Source organism: Hemibagrus wyckioides, linkage group LG02 (genome assembly GCF_019097595.1).
Source record: "Hemibagrus wyckioides isolate EC202008001 linkage group LG02, SWU_Hwy_1.0, whole genome shotgun sequence".
Taxonomy (NCBI): domain Eukaryota; kingdom Metazoa; phylum Chordata; class Actinopteri; order Siluriformes; family Bagridae; genus Hemibagrus; species Hemibagrus wyckioides.
This window is the reverse complement of record NC_080711.1, coordinates 15,342,737-15,357,559: the sequence shown is the minus strand read 5'-3', so window position 1 is coordinate 15,357,559 and position 14,823 is coordinate 15,342,737. Positions and strand designations below refer to the sequence as shown.

At 38.2% G+C, this 14,823-nt stretch overlaps 1 protein-coding gene across 8 annotated transcripts in view; it reads right to left on the bottom strand.

Moving 5' to 3' along the window:
• The window catches only part of cep112 (centrosomal protein 112), a 131,084-nt gene extending 118,437 nt beyond the window's left edge, over positions 1-12,647 (bottom strand). For 4 of the 8 annotated variants that reach the window (XM_058408596.1, XM_058408621.1, XM_058408604.1 and 1 more), the window contains exons 1-3: positions 12,058-12,447; positions 10,788-10,978; positions 9,690-9,838 (exon numbers count right to left, since the gene is read on the bottom strand). In XM_058408596.1, the coding sequence (XP_058264579.1) occupies positions 9,690-9,838; positions 10,788-10,978; positions 12,058-12,160 (443 nt within the window). In that variant the 5' untranslated portion in view covers positions 12,161-12,447. The other 4 variants (XM_058408572.1, XM_058408582.1, XM_058408589.1 and 1 more) reach the window with 4 other exon arrangements.
• Positions 12,648-14,823: the final 2,176 nt, after the last annotated feature.

The window sequence follows — 14,823 nt, the reverse complement described above, 5'->3', positions numbered from 1 at the left end:
CTGCTAGATCTGGCCATCCAAGCCAGTGATATGTCCACCTCAGTTCTGTTGTCTATAATTATTTTAACAATTTTGTAGTAATACATTCATATTCACATTCACACAGAGTTATTTAGCAACACTTAAGTCTGTATAAAAAATGCAACAGTGAACACATTTGGGATGAACTGCACCCCAGACATCAGAGTCACCCACAGCCATGCTTTAAAATCTAGTGGAAAGCCTTCCCAGAAGAGCAGAGATTATGCCTTTGGCTATATAAGTATATATACAGCATGTACTATGGCAAATACTACAGAAATAAATAATGAAGTTTCTATACTTACTATACATACTGTACTAATATATTAAATCTTAGTGGTGTTATTGCTTATCATGTAATTAAGCCACTGTTATAGAACAAATATAATGGTACAGTGTTCTGATCATATTAATAAAACTAGTTGAGAGTGAGCTTTTTTTTGGTACCTGTGATATACTTTATATTGATATGAAAACACATGGATGTAGAAATTAACACTCAATTAGGAAAATTACAAATACTCAAAAAATTCAGAGTAACCGATTTATAATTCAGATTATTCACATGACAAAAGAAAAACAGCATAGCTACTGTGAAGGCATACTGGATTAATATTATACTGTCCCTACATTGGTATTGGATCAGAACAAAAAAGTTGATAAATGTAATAGTTCGATATCACATATTGCAGTGCATTGACATGTATCTCTCCTCACCACCCTTCAAGGCAACAGGCTCGCAGCTATTGTAAATCCATCTGTGTATTTTGCATACAGATGCCACACACCACGCTCTATTTACTTTGATGCTTCCCGAGTTAACCAGCCTTCCAGTTTAGTGACGCACACAGAAGCAGCTGAGATTCACATCAAAGTGTTTCTGCACTGCTAACAATAAAAGAATCATGAGCCACATCCTGCTCTCTCCTGCAGCTGACTGCTTGGGACACTGGTCAGCAGATACACACGTTAACATGTCCACATATTTCACTGTGGATTTACTTCTGACCAGTTCACTGTTCTGTTACAGTTACGCCAAAAAGCGACACGGTTGCTGCAGGTTTGTTGGTTAGCAAGGACAACACGAGTGTACTCCTGAGCTGATGATACATTCCTCAAAGACAATGCACCTTGAATGACCTGCATATTCATCTTCATAATTAAACATGTGCTCTTTAGGAGTGTTTAATCAACATTGACATTTTCACTGGTTACTGGTTTCCTACATTATCCACAATGCCATTCTCACTATTCACAGATAGTGATGGCAGTTCTAGCTAAAGACAGCGATGCAGCAGCACTTTAGTCTTTCAAAACTTTATGCCAACATGTGTAGACTGCTAACTTGATATGGCAAGTTTATGCTCTACACCATGTTGGATTTCACATGAACATGATTGTGATCACTGATGGAAAAAGGTGAACAACATAAATAACCTCTTGTGCTTTTGCTTTTAGGGGTTAATACCAATACAGCATATGCTTGCGATTGCTGAAAATGTTCTCCTATTAATTTTATCATTAATAAAACATAGACAATGTGTTCTTGTCTAATCTTCTTCTTTTAATGTCTTTTTATTCAGCAGAACTGTATTACAGCATTAAAACCAGAAGACAACATTTCAGGATTTATTTACTAGAACGTTATTGTATCCACATGATACATAAAATGATAATTATTACGTCTAGTTTTATTTACATACGTAATCTTTTGCCTGCAGATAAAAAGGAGAGCCAAAAGAGCAGCATGAATTAAAATTAAGAGCACATCAAACGCGCACAAAAGGAGTAAAGACAACCTTACAGCTGTTTACATAGAATGACAGGTCAATAAAGACAGCCCTGTTTAATCTCTAGAGAGCTGTCCATATGCACACACACACACACACACACACACATACACACTCTCTCTTTTGAGGCAGCAGATGAGGGCAGGCCGTTGTGATTGGCGGCCAGCCGTTAACAGGTGGACAGAGATAATTGAATCAGATCAAAGCATTGAGAGGGGCTTGGGTCTGCGCTGGAGTGGCAAGGTGCCACTGATTAAAGCCTCCTGACCTCCAGGTGTTGAGATTGGGCCCAGGCCACGTCTCCAAGCCCTCAGAGAGGAGCCATGCACAACCCCCGCTCTTGCTCCCCAGGGCATTTAAGTCCTCCACCCTCTCACTTCAAAAGTCTGACACCTGGAGGCAAGGCCAGCACGGACACTCTATGCTTTAGCCAGAGCCTGGAACGCATCTGAAGTCTCTTAATGCTGCCAATGGTTAGCGTCTGGTTAAGGGTTTTCATGTGCTTTATGCAGGCCCAGATGGCCAAAATGAAAGAGGGTTAAAGGTAAAGCTTTATCCTCTAAGTCGACATGTAAACTAATCAGGCACAGCATTCTCGGTCGACTGGGATTTAGTGGAGCATTCTGATTTCTTTTATTTATTTATTTATTTATTTACCACTTGCTTTAACTTGCTTTTTTCATACTTCTAGTTATGACTGCAAATGTTTTCATTGTAAATTGTAAAAAAAAAAAAGAAAAAAAAAAAGCTTTAATTATACAACACACTGAGTGCTGATGAGAGCAAGCCCTGAACAATATATTGTCTGACCCATTAAACCACAAAAATAACAGAACACACTGAAATGTTTTACTCCCCTTACTCTACAGCAATTTGCTCACAATTTTTTAACTCATTAAAGAACAATATGTCATACGTTTCATTCAACGTTGTGGAACGTCTGCATAAAAATTCAGCTGTTATTACTTGTGCTATAACCACTAAAGCAATAACAATAAACCTCCTGAACAAAATTACACACTACACAACGTTCACACATACAGTGATTTTATTGCTGCATGCTGCCAGTCAGCCGTCATACAACTGGTTGTCAAAGCAATAGCGTTTATCATTGGGTATAATGTACATGTGTCCTAACCTACAAGATGAAGGAGAAGCAGTGTGAGCTCTCTGCCACAGAACCCCAAGCGCTCTACTGGCAGTTACTGCACCAAGTCCATATTTGCATAAAGTGAAACTTCACTCAGCTTTGTCACATCACTGGCCAGCTGTCACTGAAAACGAATGATCTCCGGTCACTCTAGTCGCTGCGAGTCGTAAATGTGAATGCAGCATGACAGCACTGATGCTGGAGACTCATCTCAGTACCAGTTTCAACCATATCAAAGACTCTATAACTTCATCACAGTGAGGTTTACACTTATTTTTATATTGAATCTATTCATGTGGAGTTTGTTGTCCTATAAATCCCCTGTGTAAGGCATTGAAGCCTGTCACAATTAGGTTACATATTAATTAATCAGTTTGTCTGGGTCAGGAAATGCCAGTATAACAAGAAACATTTAACATTTATTTTGTTGACATTTAAAGTGTTTCAAAATTTGAGAGTTACACTTCATGTGTCCAAAGTGAAAATCTTACAAAAGGATGATATACATTATAACACAACTGATCAGAGAGCAGGAGTGTGATAACTTAAGGTTTTACACAATGTAAAATTTGACTTTGAGAACGATGTTTAGAAAGTCCTATTATATAGCCATGCTGAGGCAACAGGCAGCTAGCTCTTCATCCTGGTTCTCTTCTCTCTTACTCCCTTTCTCTTTTCTCAGGCTCCCTGATTTTCCGCCAAACACCACAGCATGTCATAGAAGCCATGCACATGGTCCATAAGCAACATGACATATTAGGAGGTTGAAATGAATGTGGAGGTTTTGCCAAGGCAGGCTGGCTGACCTAACCCTCCAGCTAACTGCGGGTGGAGCGTTTCCCATGACCATTTTACAGCCTTGGACATGTAGGTTATTACGGAGCGCCGCCTGGTGGCCATGGAACAAACTGTCTACATAGAAATTGAGGTCATTTACTGATAACATTACTCAGAATATCAGGGAGCAAGGTGGTTTCTGTAATCTTAAGATGTGTGTGTTTAAATGCACTGATATGAATTCTTCATACATGATACATCCTGAGATTCTTTACTTTCTGAGAATCTTTAACGGCCCTTTTCAATATTTGTTTTCCCCAAACAGCTCTCTGAGTTGAAAGCATTTTTGTGGTTGTCTCTCTATATACTAACCTTAGTTGTCTCAGGTCATATCTTTTTAAACAATCAATTTTAGCCAGTTGACTGCTGGTTTTTTAAAAAAATGACATTTATTATCAATTCACATTCACCTACAGCAACTGCTTTATGCCGATCAGGGTCAAAGTGGATCCAGAGCAATCCCAGGATCATGGGGCTAATTTATTTTAGCCCATCCACCAATCAGCAAGTTTTCTGGAGGAAGCCGGAGAACCCCAAAAAAACACAGATGGAGACAGGGAGAGCATGCAGAACTCTCTGACACTCACCTGAGTTTAGATTCATACCCTGAAGTTGCATGGCAGCAATGCTACCTGCTTTATTTTTGTATAGTGCTTTTAACAAATACACGGTAGGGCCTCCTGTTGCTTTCAAAACAGCTTCAATGTTCATGTTAAGGATTGCACAAGATGTTGGAAACACTTCTTTGGCGTTCTGGTTTATGTTGAAATGACTGCACCGTGCAATTCCTGCAGATTTTTCGGGTGCACTTTCACGCTGCTCTACCACATCACAAAGCGCTTTTGTTGGATTTGGATCCAGTAGCTGTGAACTCACTGTCCTGTTCATGTTAAGATTTTCTGCTTTCTACGTTTCTGCTCACCACAACTGTACAGAGTGGTTATCTGAGTTACCGGAGCTTCTTGGTCATCTCAAACCAGTCTGGTCATTCGCTATGGACTTCTCTCATCAATAATGTACTTCAGTCCACAGACCTGCTGCTCACTGGACGGTTTTTCTTTTCTGACAAACCTCTAAAGACCTCTAAAGTGTGTGAGAATCCCAGGAGATCAGCAGTTACAGAAATACTCAAACATGCTCATCTGTCACTAACAATTAAGCCACAGTCAAAATCACTGAGATCACATTATTATCCCCATTCTGATGGTTGATGTGAACATTACTCCAAGCTGCTGATCACGATGCATGAATGAGTGTAAGTGTATAGGCGTTCCCTTATAGAGCACTCAGTAAGTGTATTTGGTATTTGTATCATAATGACGCACATTCTAGAGTATATATACTGTACATGTCCCAAGCTGGCTTCTTTCAGGTTGCCAGGTTTCAGATAATGTCTATATGTCAGGTTGACTAAAATAGTTTATACCTGTAGTGCTGTAGATAGTTTGTTACAGCTATTTCATATTTTACAGCAACTAAAACTAATAGTTAGCTTAAAAAAGAAATACCAAGTGCCACGCCCATCACCTAAGAAACAAATACATACTAAAAAAAAAGCAAACAAAAAAGAAAACGCAAGTGTTTCCTCATCTCCATCTCACCGATAGCGATCAAATGCGGCCACATCACAAGAGAGCTGACATGCTCGGCCCTTTTCATCTAATCTAAACGAGAGGGACACATGAAAGAGCTGCTCCACAAGGACTCGGGCTGTGATCTAAACGCCTTTAATGAGCATACCCAAATCAGACCCTGGACTTCAATCCCTCCCCCAACAAGTCCACACTTTCAAAGTGCAGCTAGGCAAAAAAAATGCAAAAACTCACTCCCTATATTTGGTTCTCTCTCCTCTGATTAAGAGCCCTTACTTCAAAAGGAACAGATCAAATGCTGTGTAGGAAGGTCAAGCTTTTTAATGCTGAGAACGTGACTCCTCCTATCAGAAAGAGTCGGGCAGATGATGACATCACAAAAAAAAAACCCACCATTTTTTACATGTAGTGAATCTTTTTTTGGCTAAATCAGTCTAGCCTGTTTTAAAGATATTAGGAGCAAATAGGAGAGTGACATATTTCTGTAATAATTTATATATGGGTCAGTGACAATTAAGCTGTTGAAAATGGCAGGTGGTGCAATCACATGTTAATGAAAAATATTAGATTTCATCACTTGTGTCTGCATTGCACAAGACACTACAAATTCTTTATTATTACTATTAAAAAAATTTTTGTCTTTATTTTATAAAATTTCATACACAAGGTCAAATTCTTCACAATTTGTTACCTAATAACACACTTTTCATTTCTTTGTTTAAATACACGTTTTCTCAAGGAGGTGGCAGGGTTAAGGCTCTGGGCTGTTGATTGGAAGAGCACCAACAAGCTGCCACTGTTAGGCCCTTGAGCAAGGCCCCCCCAACACCCTCTGCTCCAGGGCACTGCATCATGGCTGACCCTGTGCTCTGACCCCTAACCCTCCAAGGATGGTATATGCGAGGAAAGAATTTTACTTTGCAGTAATGTATATGTGACTTAACTTTGACTTTAACTGGTTGTGCCATCTGAAATTTCAGGTTCTTATCACAAAAAACAGATATATGTTCGTCTTTCTGTATAAAACTGTATGCAAAAAATCACACACAATCTTTTAATGAAAAAGCATTAATATAATAATAATAATAATAATAATAATAATAATAATAATAATACATTTTGATGGATTTCATGGGACTTTTCAACATCTATGAAGGGTCTAATGATCTTAATATTGCATCATTAAGATCACTTGAGGTCTGCATTATAATCCAATACCTGACCCACTCTTAAACGCATGGCAAGATAAATAAAAGTCTTTTGTTCTCGTCAAGTCGTCACAGAATTTATGGATAAACGCTGCTCAATGAGGTTTTATGAATGTAAATATTTTAAACCTAAAATTGTGACAGTCTATTCTGTTTTACATTTTATTTCATTTTATTTATACAGTGAGATCTTTGCACCATGTGCCACTTGTAGAATTTGGGAAGCAAATTTTATTCTGAAGCACTTGAAATGGATTCAACTACAAAGGACATTATAGATGAAAGTGATTTATGTTAAGTATTTATTAAATTACAGTATAAGGATATACTGGATTTGGGCACAAGTAATTTATGAATACATCTATGAAATGAGAACAGGTCTGTGAGCATGTTGTTTAATCCTGTGCGGTTATCTGAGCTGACTTTCTTTTCATTATTGCATGTATTTATATTTGCCACTCTCTTGTAGGTAAGTCCTGTTTAACTTGACTCTACCATTAATACTACTCATTAATCACTAATTTTTTTGGTGATGAATGTCTGTAGCATTCACGTACTGACCCTTCCAAGGCTGAAGTTCCCAACAGCACTACAGTAGAAAGATTATTATGAAATTTTAGAGAAGGTATCTCACTGACATTCTGTCTACCAAATAATAAGAAATAAAGCATGACACAGCATGCAATTATAGGAAAATAATCCATCATTCCCATCACCTTGGTCCTGATATTCTATTAGATTCTAACAGCACATGCAATATAATTCAGTCCCTTTATACCACAACAATTTGACAATGATTCAATTTATTTAATTAAAAACAATGAAATTCCATCCTTTTTATAATTTGTTACATTTAATTATAAGAACGTCCCTAAGCCCTAAGTTATAGCAGCTATATGCAGCCATGTTCTTGATTATAACAAAATTCTCAACAGCTCTGTGGTCTGTAGCCCTGTTTACATGTAGCTTTCCGTCTTTCTTATGAACAGCTCTAATTTGGATGAAAAGAAGGTTTAAGGAAAGGCTTTCATCAAGGAATGGTATTAAAGCTTTGTGGCAACCGACCACAAAACTGATGCAAAGTCAAATCTAGACACGGCATGTGCTAAAGCGCAGAACATGAAAACACTATTCGGTAAGACGTACGCAATAACTGAAACCACCAGTCATGAGTGTTTAGACTCGCTTTGCCTAAATATTCCTCATCCTTTTGATGTGGTGTGCAGAAAAAGGGCTCCAGAGGATCAGGCAGAGAGAAAGCTTCAAAAGTTGTTTTTTTTTTTTTTTTTTTTAAGGCCACAAAAGACGAGACGATACTCTCATCCATTTTGCTGAGTGGTCTGTGTGCTGTGTTAGTTTCAGCTCCATGCCAGCCATAACAGCTGATTTAATAGGATTTTTGGAGTTCAAAGAGCATGTCATTTTGCCTGGATGGAGTTTCAGCTTCATGGCTGAAGAGGCTGCAGTTACGCAGTTTTGCCTCCTTGGGGCAGTATCCAGCTGCGTATGAGTTTAGACTGCTGAATGAAAGCTTTGGTATGTGGAGAGGATGCCAATCGATAAACGGTTTGAATAAGGCAGAAATGTAATAGAGATTACAAAAAATTACTACTTTACAATGATTTTATACGAGTGGCTTTATTCAGGGGGAAAAAACAACCAAAAAAGTTTATTTTTAATAAAACAAAACATAAATAAATCTCAACAAAACAGGGGGATTGGAAGCATATTGGGGAGATGGTATAAAAATTAGACACCGAATAGGAAATCAGCGTTTAGATTGGTTAAAGTGTACTAGTTTGCAGCGTGCTTTTATCACACAGCATTGTGATTAAGTTGCTGGATAGTGTTTATCCTACATAGTGTTGCAGGGAGACTATCCCTGTGGACTCAGGGCACAAGGCAGGGGACATCCTGGACAGGGTGCCAGCCCATCGCATGATACAAACACACACACAATCGCACACTACAGACCATTTAGAAATGCCAATCAGCCTACAAGCGTATATAAATATCTTTGGACTGGCGAACAAAAATCGGAGTACCCAGCAGAAAAAAATAAAAAAGACATCAACAATGTGCAAACACAGTACCCACTAAGCCACCATGCCTTGAAAATATTTAAAGTTAAAAAATGGAAAAAAAAAATAACTAGGGATCTGAATCCCTGCACTTTTATGTTTCGGGAACCTACAAAATCAGCTTTGGTACTGAATACGGCAATATTTTATATTTTACAGCATACAATTACACACATCAAAAGTCATAACTGGCATTTTATTTCTAGTTAATACCTTATATTTAAATCTCTTCCCTTTTATTCATTCATTGGTTCATTGCAGTTACACTGTTTCTTGCTGAGTACTATAATACAAAAAGTGTCACTGAGAACAGAAGCATAAATAGAACCTTTCCAATTCGAGCAATCAATCAAATGAAACAATCGAGAGCCGTTAATTTCACCCACAGCCTGATGTTTCTCGTATGATTAGCTGCAGTGGATTAAGAATACACAGTGCAAAATGTGCTGCTTCTGCATTCATAACCTTAAGCTTTACACAATCATCAGGTCGAACTAAACAACCCACAACACACAGCTTCATACAAACACGGCTGATACGGAGCAACATCATGATACGGTAGATTCCTCATCTCCTGAGATTTATTCACACACACACCTGTTTGTCATGACACTCCTTTTTTCCCTTAACTTGTTTCTGCTTCCTGGTTTTCGTATTCTTCTCTACGGACTGTTTACCGATTGCCTGATGTTTTGGAACAGTCTACCTTGATTATTAAACTTCTTACACTGTACTTGCATTACTCTCAGCCTCAATGGTGTGATAACAATGAAGTCTAACTAAAATATTTTTGGCCTCCATGAGTAATGATTTATCTGTATATAGTAAATCACATCGTAGCAGATCAAAAATTGGTGGCCGAGTGTTTTTTGGAAAGTCCAGCTCCACACAATAAGGTTATTTACAACCTTATTCCAATTTTGCCATTTTTGGCCAAATTCAAAGTATAGTGTATGCAACACACCAGGGTTAAATGAAGTCAAGGCTGTGAGTAGTTAATAAAGCTATACCTGTTGGAGTTTGGATGAGGTGGAGAGGAGTCCTTCAGCATGAGGGGCCAGGCGTCATCACGATCCAGTTCACCAGAAACCCAGTCTGGCAGCAGGGCGGCACTCTGTGCCTGAGACCTGGATGCCAACGGCTCGTCGTAGTACACCGACTGGTGAGGGAAACAAAATTTCTTATCAGTACTTAAGCTTTTAACGCTAACAAATTACACAGATGAAATACTCAAGTCAAGAAGCTTTTATTGTCATTTCAACCATATACAACGTTTCTCCAGGACCATGGTGCTACATAAAACAACATACACTATATTGCTGAAAGTTTTGGGACACCCCTCCACATCATTGAATTCAGGTGTTGTTTTTCAGGGGTTGGGCTTGGCCCCTTAATTTCAGTGAAGAGAACTCTTAATGCTTCAGCATACCAAGACATTTCATGCTCCCAACTTTGTGGGAACAGTTTGGGGATGGTCCCTTCCTGTTCCAACATGACTGCGCACCAGTGCACAAAGCAAGGTCCATAAAGACATGGATGAGTGAGTTTGGTGTAGAAGAACTTCACAGAGTTCTGTCCTAAACCTGATATAACATCTTTGGGATGAATTAGAGCAGAGATTGTGAGCCAGACCTTCTCGTCCAGCATCAGTGCCTGACCTCATAAATGCGCTTCTAGAGGAATGGTCAAAAGTTTACACCATTCCTCTCATGTTCCTCCACACCAAACTCGCTCATCCATGTCTTTATGGACCTGGCTTTGTGTACTGGTGCGCAGTCATGTTGGAACAGGAAGGGGTCATCCCCAAACTGTTCCCCCAAAGTTGGGAGCATGGAATTGTCCAGATTGTCTTGGTATGCTGAAGCATTAAGAGTAGGTAGGTAGGTAGGTAGGTAGGTAGGTAGGTAGGTAGGTAGGTAGATAGATAGATAGATAGATAGATAGATAGATAGATAGATAGATAGATAGATAGATAGATACTTTATCCATCCCAATGGGAAATTTACATGTCGCAATCACACACAGGACTGGATTGACACGAGGAATCATTCAAACAAACAAATTTGAACTAAAATGAAAGAGTGCTTTCTTGTTAGGAAATAATTTACCATGTATGTTGGTAAAGTTTTGAGGCTTCCTGCTTCAGGCTTGTAGGTAAACGGTCCTTCAAGAACTCCTTTTCTGAGCATGTGCAGAAGAAGCCTGGCATACGCGTTGCGATTTTTTCTTCCCATCAGGCCCGAGCCGGACGCAACAGGATCACAGAGCTTCTTAATCCACAGGGCACATCGCTGACGCTCTGGTTTGGAGGAAGTGACATGTGAAATCACACAACAACATTCAACTTGGTTGTCACAATTACACAATATGGAAATAACCAGTAAATGAATGGAGGATGGGGTGGTGTGATGTGGCCCAATGCTAAAACACACATTCAAAAGAAATATAACAGATAAAACACGTCTGCTTTTAACATCGTCAAACTGTCAACTTTACCCTCAGATCACGTCATGTCATTCATGTGTCATGTCATTCATGTCCCAGTTTTGGCCTGACTCGCAGTCTCCACTCTAATTTACCCCCAAAGGTGTTCTATCAGGTTGAGGTCAGGACTCTGTGCAGGCCAGTAAAGTTCCACACCAAACTCCCTCATCCATGTCTTTATGGACCTTGCTTTGTGCACTGGTGTACAGTCATGTTGGAACAGGAAGGGGTCATCCCCAAACTGTTCCCACAAAGTAGGCAGAATGAAATTGTCCAAAATGTCTTGGTATGCTGAAGCATTAAGAGTTCCCTTCACTGGAACTAACAGTTCAATAATAATTTTTCCTGATGTACATGTACCATAAACTGCTGATCTACTGGAATTTTTGTAATACATGTAACAGTCTCTAACATTTATAAAGAACGGTGAACAAACCAAGGTGAGATGAGGTGGATGAGCTACAACAGATCCCACTCCTTTCAGCCAAGGAGAAGAATCTGAGACTATCATAAGCACTGAATCACCCAAACTGGACAGATGAAGATTAGAAAAAAAGACCAGGTGAATTTTTTTTTTTTCCTCCCAATCTTCAGTTCGGGTGATTAGTCTCAGATTCTTCTCCTTGGCTGAAAGGAGTGGAATCTGAGATGCTTTTCTGCTCACCGTGGATGTAAAGAGCGATTATATGATTTACTCTATCTGCCCGGACGGCTCAAACCGGTCTGTCCATCCTTTCTAAGGTGTCAAGGTGTTTTCTCCCACTCACTCAGTGTTAGCATGTGTTATTGTGGATATAGAAATGTCTTGGCCTAGGAGATCTCACACTCTCACACACACACACACACACACACACACACACACACAGCTGGTTCCAGTTCAGCTGTGAAACTGACCTGATTTGTCTGGAAGCCTGAGCACGAAGGGTTTCATGTCAACTAAGTAGTGGTCAAATTCAGAGTCCAGTTTCTCCAGAGAGTCCTCCTCACTACTCATCATGTCCTGCAAAGAAAATCAGGAGGAAAAACATCCTTATAAAGAAAACGTATGAAAACACAGTTTGCACGAGCACTAAAAGGGAAATGATCCGAGAGCTGATAATGCATGGATTTTTTTTTTTTAAACAAAAGTCAGGAATAAGTAAGATCGGTTACTAAACTGGTTTCTCTCTTCCAAGTTACAACTAACTAGTTTTACTATCTAAACTATTTAAACTGAAGCCAGTCGCTTGACTCTGCACCCGTTACCAACCAGCGGCTTCTGTAAAAACACTGCAGTCTATATGGATACATTACCCTATAATATACTATTAACACAAGTACACAGAGATCACGGAGTGTGTCTGGAACTCTGCATCCATGTTAGAGCTGAAAACAAAACAGAAACCATGCGGATCAGTTCTCACCAAGATGAAAGAGCAACAAGTTGTTTATAAATCAGAGCTGCCAAACGGTTCAAACTCGGTGTGAAGTCACACGCAGTAACCGCGCAACAAAATGGCCGCCAGGAGAACACTGGAACAAACAAAAGTCATAAATATTAAAATTAAAATTATATAATTCTATATTATATTATATTATATTATATTATATTATATTATATTATATTATATTATATTATATTATATTATATTATATTATATTATATTATTCATAATCACACTCTCTGGTGTTTAGAATAATTCCCCACATTGCCTTATTATTTCTTATACCTTAAAATTTCTAGTATTCAGTATTTTCTGTTATGATTTATTTTATTATATTTTACTTGTTATATTTTTTGTTCGATTTTGTACCCTAAAATTCTAGTATTTAGTATTTTACGTTATATTTTATTTAATCGTTTTTTTATTATTATTATTTATTTATTTATTTTTTATTACCTTATTATCTATGCTGCTGGAAGTTATATCTAAGTTCTATTTATCTATCTATCACTCTCCGGTGTCACCCAAATGAGAATGAGGTTCCCTTTTGGGTCTGGTTTCTCTCAAGGTTTCTTCCTTTTCCCATTGAAGGGAGGTAGTCTTGGAGTTTTTGTACCATGATTCTTCACTGTTAAAAGTGCTATCCAAATAAAATTGAATTGAAAAATGTAATTGATTATATTATATTATATTATATTATATTATATTATATTATATTATAGTAAGCTTCTGGAAAATGATCACAAAGGATTTATCATAATTTACGTTTTTAAGGAGAAAACAATGTGTCTCGATTGGGAAGTTTGTACTAAGAGTAGTCACCTGACCAGGATCCCCGGATTCAATCCTGTTCCTGTAGAATATTACATGTTCTCTTGAGGTTATCATGGGTTTCCTCTAGGTTGTCTGGTTTTCTCCCACTGTGGTAATTGTAGTCTGCTTGTATTACGTAGTCAGATGGACTATGCTATTGCCCCTAGTGTGGATGAGTGTGTGTATGTGTGTGAGTGTGTGATGGACAGAATATTGAGAATGAATGAATGAATGAATGAATGAATAGATTTCACATTATATGCTTTAAATATGTGCTCTGATGATTGTTTTATTGGTTTTATAACAACAACAAAAAAAGAATACCATCCCCAAAAGCAAAAACAAAGTAAGTAGAGGTCAAAGTAAGGGGTAGCCAAGTGACATAAATGACATAAATGCCTAAATAAAGTACAAAGCAGAAGGAGGTTTAGATTTAAAAAAAAAAAAATCTGTTACTGAAAAGCAACTTTCCAGTACTGCCAATTTAGCAACATTTTTTACTAGCTTTTGTGACCTGTAAACATATCCAGTGGACATATTAAATGCCATTTTGAGCAGACATTAACTGTGCATCCATTAATTTTCTTTTGCAGGGTCACAGGAAACCTGGAGCCTATCGTGGGGGACTTGGGGCACAAGGCAGGAAACATCTTACACAGGGTGTCAACCCATCACACCCATTCACACACTACAGACAATTTTAAAAAAGCCTTTTATATCAGCATTGGCTGGAGGAGGAGTCTACAACCTACAAACCTAAGACTGGAGGAGGAAACTGGATTACCCTGAGGAAACCTCAGAAGCATGGGGAGAACATGCAAATTTTACACACACACACGACCTCAGAGGTGCAAGACAAATGTGCTAACAACTAAGCCGGTGTAAGTAATAAGTAGATATTCTACGATTTCCTATTCTACGAAAACTCAATTCTGTTGTATTTGAAATATATTTGAAAAGAATCATTCTCATTAAACTCATTTTGATATGCAGATCATAATTATTTCATAAACATGCAAATTTTTCTATGACACATCTGGGGACTTAATTGTACAGTCCTTTATATAAACTCCCTTAATCCGAAATTTAAGTCATTTAAGATATCTTTCGCTATGTGGGATTTTATTTTGAAATTCCTCTTTTCGTTCATGTTGTTTCCAGCTTCATGGTACTTCAGAAAGCGGTTGTATCTCCTAGCAACAATATAACGCTTTGCGCGCGCCGGTACTCTGCTACTGTGCTTGTAATAGTCCAAGCCAAATTAACACAACAAAATGTTAGTATACGTTTTAAGCAAAAAAAAATTATTATTAAGTTCAAACATCCCAAATCTAATATTGCAATCATATGCACAGATCACAGCTTCCCAAACCCATAAACAGAACCGGACTGTGGTGTAGAAACTATCAGCTGCTCTGATAAA